General features: G+C 43.7%; 1 protein-coding gene across 1 annotated transcript; it reads right to left on the bottom strand.

The window, feature by feature from the left end:
• Positions 1 to 1,424: 1,424 nt before the first annotated feature.
• On the bottom strand, positions 1,425 to 14,911 carry ERICH5 (glutamate rich 5). Its single transcript, XM_065054067.1, has 4 exons — positions 14,709 to 14,911; positions 10,518 to 10,937; positions 8,398 to 8,514; positions 1,425 to 5,347 (listed from the first exon to the last, which is right to left on the bottom strand). The coding sequence occupies exons 1-4, from the start codon at positions 14,785 to 14,787 to the stop codon at positions 5,325 to 5,327; spliced, it is 639 nt and encodes a 212-aa protein (XP_064910139.1). The 5' UTR covers positions 14,788 to 14,911; the 3' UTR covers positions 1,425 to 5,324.
• Positions 14,912 to 18,714: the final 3,803 nt, after the last annotated feature.

Below are 18,714 nucleotides of genomic sequence, written 5' to 3'. Positions count from 1 at the left end.
CATATTTTTAAAGAACTAGTTTGAATGTCATCTGTCTCATGGTAAAGTTGATTCCCTGTCTTCCACACAGCGATATGCCTGAGCATAGTATTGGTTTTATTGATGGAAAATGAACAGAATTTCTCTTTGCTCTCATCTGTTCACTTCAATATGTTGGTTTTTTTTCTCTTCAGTGAAGTTGGCCATCTAATTATATATATAGGGACAGTGACAGTAGCATTATCTCATGTCTTCACTTTCTTTTTGTAAAAAGTAAAAATAGCTACATACAGCAGCCTGCAGAATGTACTATTTCAGTAGGAGGGAAGTATATGGGCTTCATCAAACCTACTGTAAGAGGGAACCCTGTAGGCTGCTCCTGGCAGAGGCTGCTGTTTGTATGTGAGAGGGTTGTGACTTCAGAATCTGCTTCTAGTCCCATATTGTGTGACCACCTCACTCAGCACAGTAAGCCACAAAACCAGCAATAGCAAGGAGAGAGTGTAACACTGGTTTGCCCCGGGTCAAGACACAGTACTTTGAGTTCAGCTGTCCAACAGCTGAAATCCAAACTTCATTTCTCATGAGTGCATGTCATTTGTTTTCTGTGTATCATACCTACCAGTGGTTATCTTGTGTAGTCTTTAATTTGTTGATGATTTTCACATGGCAAGCGTGCAGGAAAAATCCAATCTGGCAGCACTGTGTCTGCCTTTGCATGGCTCGTGCAGTTAGTGCCGTGTCTGAAAACTCCCCTGCACTCAATACCACAGCCCTGTTGTGTGAATTATCTTCCATCCCTGGATAAACTGCAAGTGTCCCACTTGTGGTTTCTCACCTTCCTGCTTGTAAGATGTGCTTTCCAGCTCTTGCACTTCAGTTACACTATTTCACATTATTCTCCACTGTGATAACTGCCTGCCTTACTTGGGTTATGCTGCCTCTTTGCCAACCTAACACTAGATGGCGGGTGGCAGTTTGGGAGGCTTTTTGTTGTTTATTTTTTTTTTCCTTTCTTTGTGCTGACTTGTTCATTTGCTGATATAAGTCCTTGGTAGAACTCCTTTGTCTTCAGTGGTACAAGGGATGTGAGTACCCCATTGCTTTACCCAGTAAGGTAGAGCTGGAGGCTGCAACGTAAGCGAAGCATCTGAAAGAAATGAGTGCTGGAATGCAGCTAAGAAGACACAACAACTGCTGCTAAAAATGTTTGTAGCAGTTAAGTAGGTGCCACTCAAAAAAAAAAAAAAAAGTCGGGAACTAAAATCCACTTTTATCTCCATGATTCTTTAGCTTTTGGCTGGAGACCAATTGCATGGTTTCCTCAAAGCCTGAGGCCTAAATATGTATTCTTTAGGTACAGGATTTCTAGAATAACTGAAAAAACCTCTTATTTACAGCTACAACATAGCAGTTATTAACATGAACAATCAGCCTTCCAGAGAGATGTTTAAAACTTTTATTTTTTAAGGAAAGTTCTATTATTGAATTCTATTATTTAAGATAGAAAGGCTAAGCCCCATAATGACCCAATATGACAAGCAAGTATTGTGGATATCTCCTAGGTCTTATTTCAGCAAAGTATACAAACATTTAAGAAATCTCTGTCAACTAGAGCTAAGTTAGAGTCTTTTGTTTGCTAGACTGAGCTGTTGCATGCAAAATATGAAGTTGCAATTCAGCTTGTGGCAAACTAATCTCACCATTGAAAATTTGGTTTAATCACATATAACTTCAAAAAAAAAAAGTCCTCTATTTCTGTGAAAGTAAAATAATGCTTAAATTTGCATGTTCTATCAGGTGTTTCTTTTAGTAATTTTTTTCTCCAAATGATTATATTCCCTACAGATTAAACAATGGAAAAAATAAACCTCAGTACATAATTTCAATAAAATTTTGTTCTCTGCTAAAACATACAGCCAAACTTAAACTGCCCTAATCTGCTCCAAGCACCTTGCTCTTGCTGCAGTTTTTACCTGAAAGCAGTTCAGCATTGAGGGAAAGAGACAGCCCCAGCCAGGTTGCCAAGTACCTTCCCATGTCTAAACACAGCATGCATGCACCTCTGCGCAGAGCTGACAGGGTGCAAATTTAACCTCTTCCTGTTCTAGGGCTCTGTTTATTGGTGATTGAAACAAAATTCCTTCTAGAACTTTCTTGTTAGCTTGGAAATCGTTCCTTCAGCTGACTTGCCCAGCACACCATGCAGCATGGAATGATTACCTCTGCCTTAGATGAAGTTCAGGGCTGAAGATTGTCTAGTGTTTGCTAAACAGTTTTGAAAATGGGTTTGTATTGTGATTATGGTAAAAAAAATAATAATAATTTTAAAAAATTAAAAAGCTAGAGCATATTGCCCTATCTCTGGAGGTATATCTGGTAAATACAGACATAGGAGCATAACCACTTCTCAGCCTTTAACATGAGAAAGCTCTTTGAACCACAGACTAATTTCTGCCCTTGTCAATCTCGGTGATGCCTGCAGGTTTGCAGAGGCAAATAATCACACACCTTTTGGCCCTTTATGCATAGTATGTGCTTTGGTAGCTCACAGACCAGGCACACCGGGCCCCCAAGTAGGCAGGAGTGTTTAGCATACATCTAGCAGCCAAATTCTGATCTTGTGGCAATTTAAGTGATTTAGCATTTAATGTTTAGTACAGTGTCAAGCATATTTCATATTTTAGAAAGGAAAAAGCAAAATAGCTTTAATATGTTGTAATCACAGAATATGTAAGGACTGAAGATGACTGTGAAGGGCTGACACTGTTGAGTCATTACCTGGCTTATACTCCTCTTGTTTCCAATAAGCGTTGCTTAATGATTTGAAAAAGTCGAACAGTGAGGTAAGAACATATATTGCCATCTGTCTGCCCTATAACAACAGTGGCAGAAAGAGGTGCTCTGAGGTGAGCAGGTTATCTTGACTCCCTTGTATCTTCATATTCTATTTCCAAGTGCTGTCTCCTCTGTTGCTGTTAATACTACTGATCTCTGACACAGGACTCCTCATGGTTTATGCTTTCAAATTGTCCAGCGTAGCTGGTCAAACTGGAGCTTATGATCTAACATGCAACTTGCATGAAGTCAGTAGGGCTGCCCCACTGATTTCATGGCCTGTGTTTGGGAGCTGGGCTGTGATGGTGCCTGAGCTGAATTCCCAGCTTGCAGAAGGAAACCAGCCATGAGATGCAGCTGATGGCGGAAGTTCTTGGGGCTTCCTGGGCCCTGGCTGTGCCCCCAACTTCTATCACCCTGGTGAGACCACACCTGGAATATCGTGTCCAGTTCTGGGCCCCTCAGTTCAAGAAGAACAGGGAACTGCTGGAAAGAGTCCAGCACAGGGCAACAGAGATGATTAAGGGCGTGGAGCATCTCCCTTATGAGGAAAGGCTGAGGGAGCTGGGTCTCTAGCTTGGAGAAGAGGAGACTGTGGGGTGACCTTATTAATGTTTACAAATATATAAAGGGTGAGTGTCATGAGGATGGAGCCAGGCTCTTCTCGGTGACAACCAATGATAGGACAAGGGGTAATGGGTTCAAACTGGAACACAAGAGGTTCCACTTAAATATGAGAAGAAACTTCTCAGTGAGGGTGACAGAGCACTGGAACAGGCTGCCCAGGGGGGTTGTGGAGTCTCCTTCTCTGGAGACATTCAAAACCCGCCTGGACATGTTCCTGTGTAACCTCACCTAGGCGTTCCTGCTCCGGCAGGGGGATTGGACTAGATGATCTTCTGAGGTCCCTTCCAATCCCTAACATTCTGTGATTCTGTGGTTATAGAAGGCTAGTGAAAATAAAAACTCTGCAACATCCACCTACCAAAAAATCCTAAAAATAAAAAAAAAAAGTATGCATTTTGGTTCTATAAGTTCATGGTGTTTCCTAACATTAAATGAAGCTGGTATTAAATTATGCTGACAAGTTTGTAAGAGTGCTGATAAGCAGAAAACCTTAGATTTAGTGATTTAGCCAAGGAATATCAGCTTATAGAAAAGGCTGATAGGCCAAGGATATAAATTAGATTATTTAATACAAACTGAAGTTAGCTGGGGTCAGATGTGCACATGCAGCACAAAAATTAGCTCATACAGGGGATTTGTATAATTTTCTGGTGACTGTAAAAATGTTGTGAAGCCCTTTTATACAATAAAGCTAATAAAATACCAACATGTGCTTGTCATTTTTAGATAACTGACCTTATCTCTTTATGCCAGAGAATCCTGTAAACACAGACCCCAATAATGATGTGTCGTGCCTTTGCAACATTCACCATCAGAACAAATTTCTTTTCTCTGTCTGATCCATAACACCAATTATATTCAGGGCCTGTTTTCACAGGAAATTTGTTTGCAAGCTTTGCCACGCATCTTCAGCTCCAAAATGATTATTTAGCATTTTGGAAAATAACCAAGACAGTCCCTGATAGCTTACTTCTTCTGGAGGACAGCATTACAGGGAAATATACTAGAGGACTTCTCATTTGGGAACAGGCTTATATATGTCTCTGGTTAGAAATCTATTTTAGAAGCTACAAATGTGTATGAGGAGTTACACAGCTAATGACAGGTTAATAATCATGATGAATGCTAACAGCCGTGAAGTTATCTTTATATTTTAAGGATGCTAGAATCCATAAGCCTGAAACATCCAACTCATAGTTAAAAATGTCCTCTTTTCCCTGTTTTTGCAAAAGCCACCACATATGTTGTATTACTAGCTGTGCAATAAAATTGTGTTAAAAATGGAGAGCGAGCAGCAAACACCCAGTTGGTTCTTGAACGTTGCACCTTGTCTATGTTCCATTTTCCGGAAGAATAACCTCTGCATTTAGTTACAGCCTGGTAGATGGGCACTTTGATCTTCCAGTCCTCTACATGCTTTACACTTCAGCAGCTCCATACAGTGGTAGTACAGGCACCCAAGAAATTGCCTGCATACTACCATTAAACAACAACAAAAAAGCTACACTGTATTCTTTACCCTATAGAATGCTGGTTTAAAGTTTTGAAGGTTTGAAGCTAGTTATCTGAACCTGGAAAAAATCCTAATTGAAAACCGAATGGTCACACTGCCATTGGAAAATTGTCCTCCTGTGCTAGCTGTGTACGGAAGGCCCTCTGGAGCAGGAAGGTGAAAGTTCAGGTATTTCAAACACTTGGAGCCTTGGCAGCTTGACTTCAAAAAATACATATTATACAAAACTTTTTCTGATGCCTCTTGTCTGTGGCTTGTGGCTCAATCCATAGAAGCTTTTCTATTTTCCCAACCCAATAAAATTTAAAAGTGTTCATGTGGACAGAAGAGCAGGCCCAGGATGAGGATGGTCATAGAGACATAACTTCTATTCCTTGTTATTAGCTGTCTCTGAAACACATGGAAAAAATAATTTGACAATTAATGGAGGGTACAACTTGATATTCACTAAATCTTACAGGAATTCAAAGTGAAGGCTCCTTGGGAGCATCACAAGATGAAGGGGATATCTCCTATCTACTTTTCTCCCACATCTGTAAGGATGTTCTATGTAGACCTGAAGCAGCCCCTGGCTCTGCTCCCTCCTCCTCTGTCCCATTCACACACAGCCTTGCCCTTACAGACATTAGCATCACCTCCATGAAATCCAGTTATGCTGCAACAGTCTTATGCTCCTCCTCACCCTTCTGCCTTGCCTCTTAAACAACTTTTGAAGTCACTGGGTAATTTCAGTCATATTTGACATGGAGGTAGAGATCTCATGGACATTAAATCTTAAATAAGGACAAAGGACATAAGTTCAAGTACAGGGTATTCCATTTAAGTGTAAGAAAACCTTTTTTTTTTTTTTTAAGGACAATTGATCAACTGGAACAGGCTCCCACAGAATTCATGGAGTCTACACCCTTGGGGATATTCAAAACATAAGCAGACAACATGTTCCAGCTGACCCTGCTTTGAGCAGAGGGGCTGGACTAAACAAGCTCCAGAGGTAACTTCCTACCTCAACTATTCCATGACAAGGTATGATTGAGGAACTCCACCCAGCCCCTGAAACTGCATGTTGGCCAGAAGCAGCTAAGAAGCTATGAGTCTCCCTCGCTTTCTTTATAGCTATAAGATGGTACCCAAGGGTGTGAGTGGGGGAAAGCATAGCGTTGTACTGCTCCAGCTCAAGGTACTTCTTTCCCAGCCAGAAGACCCTGCAAGGTTAGGCTGGGAACATGGAAGCATGAGATTTCCTTGTAGCAAATGATGGTACTGCCACAAGGCTGGGTAGGAAATACAGGGAAGGTGGCAATTCTGCAGCAGAATACAGGTGATGGGAGAGAGACGTCCAACTGCAGTGACTCTCTGTGACAGACTCTGACATTAATTTGCATGAACATTGCCAATATATTGTGGAAAAAAAATACCCTTTAGTTGTTTTGAATTCAACAGACTTACTGAACTGGACCTCAGCTACCTTCAGAGCAGTATTACACATGCACTAGAATCAACTCAGACCCTCTTTGTCATGCCCTCTCAGAGGCAAGGCTCTGAATGTTTCTAATCTCTCTCAAAGTAAGAATTTTTCCATTCCCTTTAGCGATCTTGCTTCCCTGCCCAGAATCTTGTTCTAGTTCTTCAATATCCTTTCAAGATGGAAGAATTGCTCCCTTACACAACAGCAACCCAGATTTAAATGGCCACTGTTCCGTTCTTAATGTTGTTTGCTTTTCTTGCCCACAGCTGTTCTCTGAGCTGTCTGCATCATACACACCTACCATCTGAAATGTATTATGGACACAGAAGCAGGGCTGCTCTTTCTGCTTTCTTACAAAACTGTAGGTGAGAACATTGTCAAAGCAGGTAAATGCAAAAAGTAAGTATTTAAATAAAGCTGTAATTGCTACTTGATGAAATCTCTTACTCTTCAGGAGCAGGATGCTGTTCTTTAAGGTTTCCCAGAAGCAAGTTAAGTGCCTTGCTGAACTCACAGATAGTTATTTGCAAAAGCATACAGGCAACACATTAAAAACCAGTAGAGTTGATAAACTTTTTCAGATTTCACAGACAAAGCTATATGGCATAAGTATAAAGATTCTGCAAGAGCACAGCTGCCAATGGCTGACAATAGTTTGTCTTCACAGGCTAGCTTAAAAAGTAAAAGTATAAAGCCGATCAGCTGCTATATAGATGAGAATTTTAGGGAGGTGAGTGTTTGGTTTTGTTGGTTTATTTTTTGATCACTGCTTATCTAATTCTACTTGAGTAATCACAAGGTCATAAAGGCACATACACCTTGACCAAACTGCTTGACCACCACTCTGCTGCTCTCCCAGGCTGCAGCGCTCATGCTGCAAACCTTTTTCCTTTATTCCATAGCACAGGTGGAACATGCTGGCTTGCTGCTGTCAGCTCGAAGGCTGGAGCAGGTACTGGCCCTGGGAGGAACAAAAGACGTCTCATCCCAGGTGCAAGAGGTTCATCTGGAAGTCATGAAGGTGCTGGTTTAAGGTATGTCCCACCCTTCCTGCTGAAGCTGTCCTCTTCCGAATTATAGAAATAGCCCAGAAAAATTTTGAGCACAGCTACGTAGGCCAGCGGTTGGGAGGGAGGGGAGAGGGGAAAAGTGGTTTCAATCATTGTAGTAACATTCCAGGGAGGAAGAGAAGAGGTCTCTGCATTGCCCTACTCATCCTTTTCTACATTCCAGCAAAACCCCAGGGTAACCTCTGCCTTCTGGGGCACGCAAATACCTTACATGGTGAACTCAAAATAAATGCAGAGGGTTCTTAGTGAATGTGGAGGAAGAAGAAATAACTTTTGCAGAAAGACTGTGATGACAAAATTGTGAACATAATTTCCAAATCTGCTGCAAGGACAGTCCTATCCCCTTGAATTCTTCTCTTCACTGGTGTGATGATTTTCCAAAAGCACTTTATTTGGCATGGGACTTTTTCTTCTCACCATGTCACTGCATTTGCTGTGCAATGTGCTTTTATCTCAGCCCTACATTGCTGATTTCTGCTGATAAAGAGAATGAGGGGATCTAAAATGACTGTCTGGCACGGAATGGAAATCACAAAGCAGTGCTAAGACATTAGTCTGCAGATAATAGTGAGCTGAATCATGATTTTAACACAGGTTTTTATTTTCTAAGACTGCATGTTACAGTCTGACATTCTCCCCAAAGTGGGTTAATTTATCACCAGTATCACTCATGGTATTATAGAAAGACAACAACCCATGTAAAAAGCATGACTTCCAATTGATTGCTTCCAAATATATTTCTTAATGTAAACAAAAATATTTATGATTCTCTCTCTTGTGTTAAAATGCAGAAAGCAGCTGTAAGCCATCAGCAGGATGGCAAGATGTACTCATTAAGGACAACACAGTCTCTTGTGTCTCCTAAACAATAACCCATGTGGTCCTTCCCTCCTCTGTCAACATACCTATCTCTGTCGCTGCTGCATCATCCACAGCTTCTCCTGTTTCATCTTCTTTTGTTTCAGGCCCTCCACTTACTAACTCACTCAGCAGCTCAGTTTCCACCTGTTCTCCCATCTCACCTGGGAACAGTAACCATGGAGATCAAATTAGGATCCACTGAGAAAAGCACCAAGTGTCCTCGCTCCTTTCTGGAAATTGACTTGACTTTGCCAGCTCTCCAATGTCCCTTCCCAGGGTACCCCCTGAACGAATCCGTAGGGAATGAATGGGATGCTCCCAACCACTTTCCATCATCCAGCTACATCCAGCCTCATGCCCGTAAAGTTTTCCCGCTGCTTGCACAAAATCCCCTTGACGCTCTATTCAGTACACATCATGAGTACTATTTCCATCCAAACCATTTTTCCGGAATTTTATTTGATACATGTGCAATTTTATTTGCAGTTGAAACAAAACAGAAAACACAGTAACATGCCAGTCTGGCTGAAACTGTGCTTTCCCTGGGAGGCTGCTGCCTAATTAATTTACTTGCATTACTTGCACAGCTACTGAAAAATAAAGGAAAGCAAAACAAATGTTTAGTATCATATTCACCACAGCATGAAAATGGAAGGTCCCTTCTTCATCACGTACCTCATGGAAAGAAAATGCACACAGGTTAAGATATTACTTCTTGCTTGGAACAAATAGGAGCAAAACTCTTTTTCCCAAAAGCCTTGTTCACTTTTAGCGCAAGAGCACGAACTGCTCAGTGGCCAAAGCCCCATAACAGATCTCCAGGCAAATGGTCATTTGTAAATGTGTTTCCATGGACATGAGGTCATACCACAACATCCAGGGCATACTGCTGTGCCTCCAGCACTGTGCCCCAAAGCTTAGTAATGGTGATTAATGAAATTGGAATTTCCAGCTAGGCAAGACTACGTGTTTTACAGGTGAGCATCCAGCCATTTACTGCTTACATAAAATGAGACTTCACTCCAAAGGATAGGCGCCCATTTTATGTAGAGCAAACTTCAAAAGCAGTTTGTGAAGAGACATAGGACAGGACAAGCCAACTGCCATGCTCGGCCACTGGGATGCAAAGAGTCAGAGTTACACAGCCAGTTCAGAGATGAACAGAGCAGAGACCCAGGGTTGGGGCAGTGACCGTAACTGGCTCTGGGCCTCACACAGGTCAGTCCTTCTGCATCTTGCAATTCGTCCAGGCAGATGTGGAGCGAGAAAGGCTGCTGATACCACAAATAATTATCGTGTGCTTATTTCCCAAATAAATGTTCCCCCTGGAAGTATCTAATTGCTCACTGAACTGCTTTGTAACATTTAGGAGAAATCTGATTCCTTCTGAGAAGTGTTCACCTTCTGTGTGTGCAGCCCATGGGAGATTCACTAACCCAAAGATGAGCACAGCCTGCTATCTCTGGCAACGACCATGCCTCCCGGTAAAGGTCCCTCTCACAGCACTCAGAAATACCTGCCATCTCAGACACCACTGCTTCCTCACGCAGACTTCTTCCCCACGCAGCCTTCTTCCCCAGCTAGTCGGCTCCAAATATTTTTGGAAAGCTCATCTCTATTACCCTTCACTACTACTTCTATTCTGCTTGTGTAGTAGCCAGGCTTCTAGGACAGGTTGGATATGCAAAGGGTGCATCCAAGAGATGCTTTCTCTTCTACATCCAGACATGCACCCTCCAGCTTCATTTGCACAGGCACAATTGCTTTATAATTAATACATGTAACTAAGTAATAGAGCCTTTAGTCTCTGTAAATATTGAAGAGCAAGTCTGAGCTACACAGAAACACAACATTTTAAATTAGGAGTATAATGGGGCATTGTACCTGCTAAGAACAATAAGAGCATGGAATGAAATAGCAGAGATAATGATTGGAAATGCAGAGATAATGGCTGGAAATGCTGATTAAATTTACTACAGCTTGGACCTGTGAGTCTGAGGCTTCCCCAGCCACATTCTTCTACGCTCCACATTGTACAGACTCCTCAGACCAAATTCTGACTCCAGAAGCTCATGTGAAGCTCTCAGTAAAGTCAAAAGGACCCATGCACAAGTCCCTGGAGCCAGAATTTGGTCTCCTGAATTTATGAAAGCACAAATATTACCCTCAATGAGGTGGTCCTCTTCAGTAATATGTACTTTCTCGATGATTTCCACTACAGAGCTGTCACTGCCCTCTACCAGCCCACTGTCCTCTGCTGGTCCTGGTGATGGTGACCCAGTGTCTTCTCCTGGTGCTGGTGGTGAAGGACCAATGCTCTCCTCCCGCCTCACAGATGGCAGCTCAGAGGTCTCCTCCGCTCCTGCAGGCAGGGGCTCAGTGCCCTCTGGCTCCTCCCTTTTACCGACCGAATCAATCTTTCCTTCCAGGGCTGGAACCACGGCTGCAGGCTCCTCTCCTGGCGGATGCTCACCCGGGTTTGTCTCCTCAGAGGCAAGACTCACATCCTCCAACGGGTCCAACTGCGTTTGGTCAGCTATGGTTTCATGATCGTCTGCAGTTTGGGTGTTCTCACCTGATGATGCTTTTAGTTACAGCAGGGCAAGGAAAGAAAAAAGAGAATTACAGATAGTTGATGAATGGGCATGTAAGCTGGATGAGAACTAGACCCACAGGTGACTGCACAAGCACTGCTCCCTCCTGTCCTTCACCAAATCTGCTGCTCATGGCTTCATGTGCAGTGTGTGCTCAAGAGAACAATGACTTGATCTTATATGAGAAGAGCTGACCTGTTTACAGGCCAATGTCCTATTACACTTTGCCTTGCAGATCTGAAATGTGCCGGAGGTTTGCCAGTGACAGGATGCTGTGCAAAGAAACACCTTTGCCTGCCCCAAACCAGGCACACAACCAATGTGTTGAACAGGAGGGAGCTGCTGCCCTGGGCTGCATGGGAGAAACTTCTGGTGGTGCCTTCAGGTGGCTGAACAAAAAACACCAAAAAGAACTTTCTCATCCCAGAGGGTGAGCAGTGCTTATTTCTTAAAACAAAAACCTGTTTGTCTGTCTTTTAAAACACCAAACTACCATGCACAGTACGCTTTGTCTAATAAAACATCCAACAACAGGAAGCCTAGCCAAATTTAAACTTCTGTTTCTGTCATCTTCCATCAACTTATTGGCTATGTAAAGCAATGGGCCTTTTTGGCAGATGAAATTTATGAATAAAGAAATGGCAAAATCACTCTGACAGGTATTTAAGGATAAAAGGCAAAGAATCAAAATGAGCTATACCTACCTATCAGACTGACTTAATAACTTTCTGATTAAATTCAGTTTGACAACAGCTTGTACTTAATCTTCTCCAAAGGAATGTAAAGATGAAAACCCTGGGAATTCATGCACAAAATCTGTTTATATAACAATTACAAAACTGGACAAATTGTATTTTCCGAGAAAACTATTATTTCAGTGTCAAAGTCAGTAAAGCAGAACCATATGATACTTCATACACACATAGATGAACAGTAAAAAAATGTAATACATCCTGCTTTTAGGAGCAGCTGCTTGAATACTACTACTCTTAAGATAAATTCACATTTCTTTTGAGGGATTCAAGTAAAACACCTCTCCAGCAAGCATCACCTAGTTAGCCTGTGCCTATGGACCTGGGGAAGGACAGCTAAGCCAGAAGAAGAACAGGAACCAGGCAGCCTGGAGGGTCAAGTCAGACAGAAACCAACTTTGACTGTGCAATACATAAAATCTCATTTGTCCTGGGAACTGTAAAACCATCGAATGTCCAACCAGCTTCTCCAAATCCACAGAGGTGTAGCAATTTATAATGCAACTTAAAAAAAGGAGGTAAACTCAGCTACACACATCAGACCACTGACCCACCTGGGGCCGCACCCTGACAGCTGCCGTGGGGCAGTGGAAGGGGCAGAGGGACCCAGCCCATGGAGACAGGTCTCAGTCCACCTGTGGATGTTCCTCTGTGAACCTGCCCAAGCTCCTTGTCAATCATTTATGCCCTTGACCTCTACCATGACCAATGGCAACGGGGTCTACAACCCACTCACACCCCCTGTAAAATACATAATTGCTGATATTATGCCTGCTGCTGATCATTTCACCAAGTGACACAGTTCTTGTGTTACAAGGAATAGCAAATATATTACCCTGTTTACCTTCCCTGGATCTCTATCACACCTTGTCTTACAGGCACTCCTATTCCTAACACAAGGCTCAATGTGAAACAGATACCCAATCAGAGTAACAGCAAGTACATCTGAAGCTACTCTAAGCAATTACTATAAAAAAAAAAAAAAAAGCAGTGTATGCTTGGAGATCATAGACTTGATGTTTTCATGTTTTATTTTTTATCTCTTTAGGCACTTCTCATGTCTTCACCTTGCTTGGTACTGGGTGGACAGGGAGCATTTAAAACCTACAGACAGAAATAAATGAGCCATGAAAACTAGCATGTTATACAGAGTTTTCACCTGGTGTTACCATCTAGAGAAACAATTCAGGCCTGTTATTACTAGGGACCTCCTGCAGCTTCTATAAACATCAACCGCATAACTTCCAGGTAGTCCTCTCTTCATCAACATGTTTTATATAAACTGGATTATAAAATACTGCCATGCAATGCAAGACTCTCACTGCTGGAAACCCTGGGAGCATTCATCTGCTCTCATCTGAAATGCAAAGAATTCTCTAATATGGAAAAAAGAAATCCTCCCAGTAATCGGTTCAATACCTTTATCCCCAAGAAGAATGAACATCATGTGGCAGTCAACATTCCTAGGATGCCTTCCAGTTTTGTTTCATTTTTAAATTTATCATTTTTATTTTCCCTGCTGTAGACAATTTTAGCTTGAGAAACAATCAAAAGCACAGTCGACTTCAACAGGTTATGGCTACAGTATTTTTCTCTTTGCCTTTTTTGTTTTGGAAAAGCTTCACCTTTTTGTGAGTTACACATCAATGGAAGGAAATTAAATACATTTCTTTTTCCCTATTAGCACATGTAGAGAAGTTTATTTCAAATTATCGACTCTTATTAAACTAAATTAGCAAATAACTAACATACCTGGCCAGTAACTGCCCCATTAACGTAATTACAAACTGCACTTTATCATTACTATGACATTAGCTTATGTATTTAGTACATTTGATAACCCATCCTAAGACGAACAGGCCTTTAGACAGAATTCCTAAAATACTCAGAATAAATTACTTCAGTTGTTTTCCTGAGCGCTTCAATGTTCCTGTGCAAATATCTTTCAGCAGAGGATGGAAAGGCAGAGGAATATGGTACATTGACCAGGTAAACAAGACAGTGGGTACAGCATAAAGAGATTTCTGCTGATATTTTCAGTGAGGCTCCTTGGTTTGCAGACATCTGCTGGCTCTACAGTGGCACAGACAACGCTTTCCCCATACAACCTGCTGTCACCTCTGCAGTCACAAACCACAACACAGCAAGGCAACAAATGGAAAATAAACCCATACAGAAAACATGGATGCTGCAGCCAGAATAACAGCAACAGATGATACTTATTACTCAGGAATACAGGGAAGAAATCCAGTAAAATGAAAAGCAAACAACCTTTACATATCTATCTTCAGGATGTATCTGTCTAGAGAGGCCAATCTCTGTATACAACAGCATTCAGGCTTTTATAAAAGTGTTTCCAAACCTCCCTTGGAGCAAAGAGCTAAATATGGAAACAAAGTTGTATTTAATTTCACTGAATAGCACAGATACTCTTATGAAGCATTCTACAAATACACCTTGCACCCCAGATTAATCTGCTATTACTTGACCCAAATCAAAGTCACAAGAGTATTGCTGGTGCTGTAAAGGGTGTTGGGGTGGATGTACGAATTTTATAAGAAAAAGGAAGGATTGTGGGGTCAGGTATTGCTAGTTCACTATTATTTTAAAGGGAACAAACAAACAAAACACAACCCAAAACAAAAACATTGGATTTATAAGGTATTACATGAAAGGACCAACTGCAGGACCTGTCTGCAAATTAAATAAGTTAGAGGAAAAAAAAAAAAAAAAGTGCGGAGTGTATGGAAGCCAGCAACTGATTAATATAAAAGGATCAGCAGTTGAGGCATCATTCCACAGGCACAGCTCCCTGCTCAGTGTGGGCAGAATTAAGAGCCTGGAGCATCCCGCCGGGGTCCCGCCCTCGGGGTCTCCCGCGGGACGCCCACCCGCGCCGCCTGCCCAGGACGGGACCACCGCCCCAGCTCACAGCAACGCGACCCCGACCCCAGCCCGCCCCGCGGGCAGCCCCCGGCCGGCCCGCCGCCCCTGCCCGGCCCGGCTCACCCCGCAGCGGCGGCCCGGCGGCGGCTCCGGGGGGCGGCGGCTCCGGGAGGCGGCTGCGGGCGCTGCTGGAGCAGCCCATGGCGCTGCGGTCGCTTCCCGACTGCCCGGCCCGGGGCGGGGTAAGGAGGGGCTGGAGGTGCCGCCGTGCAGCACCGAGTGGCGGAGCCGGGGGCAGGGGTGCAGGGTTGGCCCTGGCGATGGTGCCTTAAAACACTCCCCGCGGCCGGCGGGGCTTCCCAGAGCAGCACGGGCCACCCGTGTGGTGCGTTCCTGCCCTTGAGACACCGTTCTGTGCTACGTCTCACAACGTGTAAGTGGCAGCAGCAGAGAAAGGGACGGCAGGTCTGCGTGACAACAACTGGAGACCCAATAATTTAATCTTGGGTGCGTGTATGTGTGTGTAAAACTCAGCAGCAAACTTCAAGCCAGGTTAGCATCGAGTAAAGGGAGACCCATGCACCCAGTAAGAGGGTTCAGGGTCTTGGCAGGGGGACTAGACAGACTTGGAGGCCATGCTGATGTTTGAGGGTCCGTGAATGTGCTTGTGATTATGAACCTGAGACTGTGAGTGTGAGTTTCTGTAGGGAACCCCAGTCTGAACCAACCAGAGAGAAGCAGTAGGACCGAGCTATCATCGTATATGTGGTATATGTAGTGCTGCTAAGTGCAGTGCCCTGTCTTAGCTTGTGCTTGAACACACACAGGGGGCGCAGCCTCGCTACTGGCCCTCCCTGCAAATGGGAACAGCAGTGATGCATCCATGGGATTGGGATAGGGAGACCTCTGGGGTCTCAGCAGCTGTGAGGCAAGAAGGAATCTCCAGGTTCCAGAGTCCTCTGAATTCAGCAGCCACATGTTTACCATCAGCCTTAACGGTAAAATATTATTTTTATATTTCCATACAGGCAAATCGGCAGATGTCCGGGGAAGTCCAGGTGGCTTAGAAACTTTCCAAAGAGTAAGAATGAAGAATGTTTGCCATATACTTGCTTGCATAAGCAGGTCCAGTGTATTTTATTTATTGCACCCAAGACATGTTTCATTATGTCCTCTCAGATTTAGAGTAATCACCCATTCATCTACGTAAACATTTTCTATCCATCCAGAAACTTGTCCAGACAAATCACATTGGTTTTGGACATTTGTCCAGGGTTTGTTGATGTCCTGCAGCCAAGGTGGAGCACCAGCCAGGCTGCAGAACATGTGGAAATCCTGGAGATGTGGTATATCATACGGTATGTGTACTATCACTATAGCACAAGTGTCAAGCTCTGGTGCACCTGGGAAGACTGATACAGATAAGGTATGTATTGTATGGGTACAAGGGGTACCCTGGAGCTGTAAAGTCTTGCTGCATGTGCAATGCACACTGCAGCTGGGTCACTCCAGGAAATCACCTGGCAAACGTACATGGAGTAACACGGGAAGGAATACACCATGTGAGCCTAAACCCATTAAATTCTGCTCCCTCAACTTGAGTTCATTTTTAGGACACTTTTTAAAAATAATAGAAAAAAAATACAAACTGTAGGCTGTATAGATTTCTCTGTGGGTATCTATAAGATTTCTTCTAGACACTGGTCAGTGAAATGCTGTTAACTTCAGTATTAGCAAAGCACAGTGCTGGGTAAGCACAAAAGCACAAGTGCAGCAAAGGGTTTAGTGACTGAAAAGTCAATTTCAGACATACCTAATGTTCATGCTGCAGGTGTGAAATCCCAACAGCTCTGTGGTGGGAGCTTGGTTGGCTCCTTACACAGAACCTGTGGGTTCCCTGTACAGCACAGATGCCGAGTGCCTCAGCATCCGAGGTGGACATGTCCCTAACAACTGGGACAGGCTCTGCTAGCACAGGTAAGAAAGTAGAAGTGCCTAGTGCTTGCAGAGGAGTCCCAACAGCTGAGGAAGCTGCCTGCAGACAGCACATATACAAGGGAGGGATGGCAAAGATATCTGACATCCCGCCTTTCTTCTATGATGTTCTTTCAGAGAACACAGCAAGGAGGTTGGACCACCAGGGCAGACTCTTTGAGCACTGGGCATGGAGAAAAATAAAAAAGGCAAGGCTACATTCAGTTCCTTCTCATGCCTGCGGAATTTGTACCTGTTTCCCTCTGTGTTCTAACCAAAGGGTAAGTACCTACCATCCATCTTACTGGAACAGTGAAGGAAGGAATTCATGATTTACGAGGCCAGAGAGAGGGAACTTGTGTGGGCACGTATTGGCAGTCAAGGGCACTCACCGCTGGGGGGGGGCAGGACTACTGTGTACTTCACGTTCTTTAAACAGACCTTGGATAAGGTACAGAAATAGGAATGAGAACCCAAGGGCCATTTGTCAGGTGACTCCTGACATCACTAAACAACAATTTCACGGTTTTCTTCCCTCCTTCCATGAGTAAAGGAGAAGTTGCATCTTTTCAGCAGGAAGACTGGACACAACAGAGCCAGTGCTGGAGCTGGGCCTAGGTAGGGCCATGGTAGGACAGGCTGCACCTCAGTGTATCAGCTGTATTGCCATGTATCAGGTCAGGCTTGGACAATGTGTGTCCTCTGCAGATCATTCAGCACAAACACATTCCCACAGGACAATGTGCTGCTCTACAGCTGCCTCTGTGCCACTGTACTGCTGTGCTGGTAGCACCACGATGCTCACCCCTCCACCAAAAGCAGTAACTTCACAGGTTTACCATGGGCGCAGGTTAGCATGCCGATGTAGATGAAGAGTTCACTGGGCAAACACAAACTGGTGCATGCCTCTTTCTTCAAGCCCCTGTATGTCCAAGCAAACATCACTGAGGCCAAGACAGGACTGCAGCTGATGACAGTTAGGCTCAAACTTTTTATTTTCTATCTACTTTCTGACACAAGTGAATCCTGGGGCTTTCCAAATCACATTAGACTTTTCAAAACATCATATTAATCATAAGTTTTCTTTTTTAAACTGTGACTCCTTTTCTCAATTCTTTGGCTATTCTGTACAAAAAGACCAATACGAACCAGGCAATAAAATATTCTAAATTGTTTATTGTGGTAGAAAATTCAGGCTAAATATTCCACTGATCCCCTTCCCTTCCCTTCCCTTCCCTTCCCTTCCCTTCCCTTCCCTTCCCTTCCCTTCCCTTCCCTTCCCTTCCCTTCCCTTCCCTTCCCTTCCCTTCCCTTCCCTTCCCTTCCCTTCCCTTCCCTTCCCTTCCCTTCCCTTCCCTTCCCTTCCCTTCCCTTCCCTTCCCTTCCCTTCCCTCCCCTTCCCTTCCCTTCCCCTCCCTCACAGTAAAGCCACTGCAAGGATGGCCAAGAAGAGGTTTGGATCCAGACCCAGCAGATCTGTGCATTACTGGGATTCCAAATTCCCAGCAATCGGAACCAGAGAGTTGCATTTGTCTGCCTGACAATACAGGGGATAGTTTGGTGCATGAGCCTGTGAAAATCAGACGAACATGTTTGCATTTGCTGTAAATGTAATGATTATCACAGAACACTGTCTGTCACTCTTAATAGCCCTGACAAGTGCAAAAGGAGAAAATAATGCTGCAGGTGTTCACACAACCTTGTTGTGTAACTGTGCAGAGATTTTGATGGGACTAAAAATGTAAGACAGAACAGGACTGTATTTTTGCATATTTTCCTTCAATCAAAACAGTATTCTTTGGTCATATTAGTAAAATCAAGATGTAGGAGGCCTAGCTTTTCAAGACATCAGTCTTCTTTTTTGAATTGTATCCTGTCTTTCAGGGTTAGCATGAGGCCTCTGGCACCTGAAGGACAGCTAGAGATACACTGCCCCCTCAACCCCCACCCGGCAGTGGCTTTAGCAGAGGTTACAACTGGAAACACTCCCTGTCACATCACACAGCGTTTTCTGGTCCTTTGCTGGTGACAGGTCAGTACCTGTGATCTTCTCAGCATCTCTGACAAGTAGCAAGTCTTTAACTCTCCCCAGTGCCTGCTGGTGCTCAGGGAAGGGGGTATGCAGCGGTACAGCTTCAGACGTTCCCCCTGTGTC

This window comes from Columba livia, chromosome 2 (assembly GCF_036013475.1).
Source record: "Columba livia isolate bColLiv1 breed racing homer chromosome 2, bColLiv1.pat.W.v2, whole genome shotgun sequence".
Taxonomy (NCBI): Eukaryota; Metazoa; Chordata; class Aves; order Columbiformes; family Columbidae; genus Columba; species Columba livia.
Note: the sequence above shows the minus strand (reverse complement) of the source record. Positions and strands in the feature narration are given on the sequence as shown.

Coding starts and splice junctions, on each gene's coding strand:
- ERICH5 (XM_065054067.1), bottom strand. CDS start 14,787: ATGGGCTGCTCCAGCAGCGCCCGCAGCCGCCTCCCGGAGCCGCCGCCC. Junction 10,938..14,708: donor CGCCGGGCCGCCGCTGCGGG/GTGAGCCGGGCC, acceptor TGTAACTAAAAG/CATCATCAGGTGAGAACACC. Junction 8,515..10,517: donor AGAGGACCACCTCATTGAGG/GTAATATTTGTG, acceptor TACTGTTCCCAG/GTGAGATGGGAGAACAGGTG.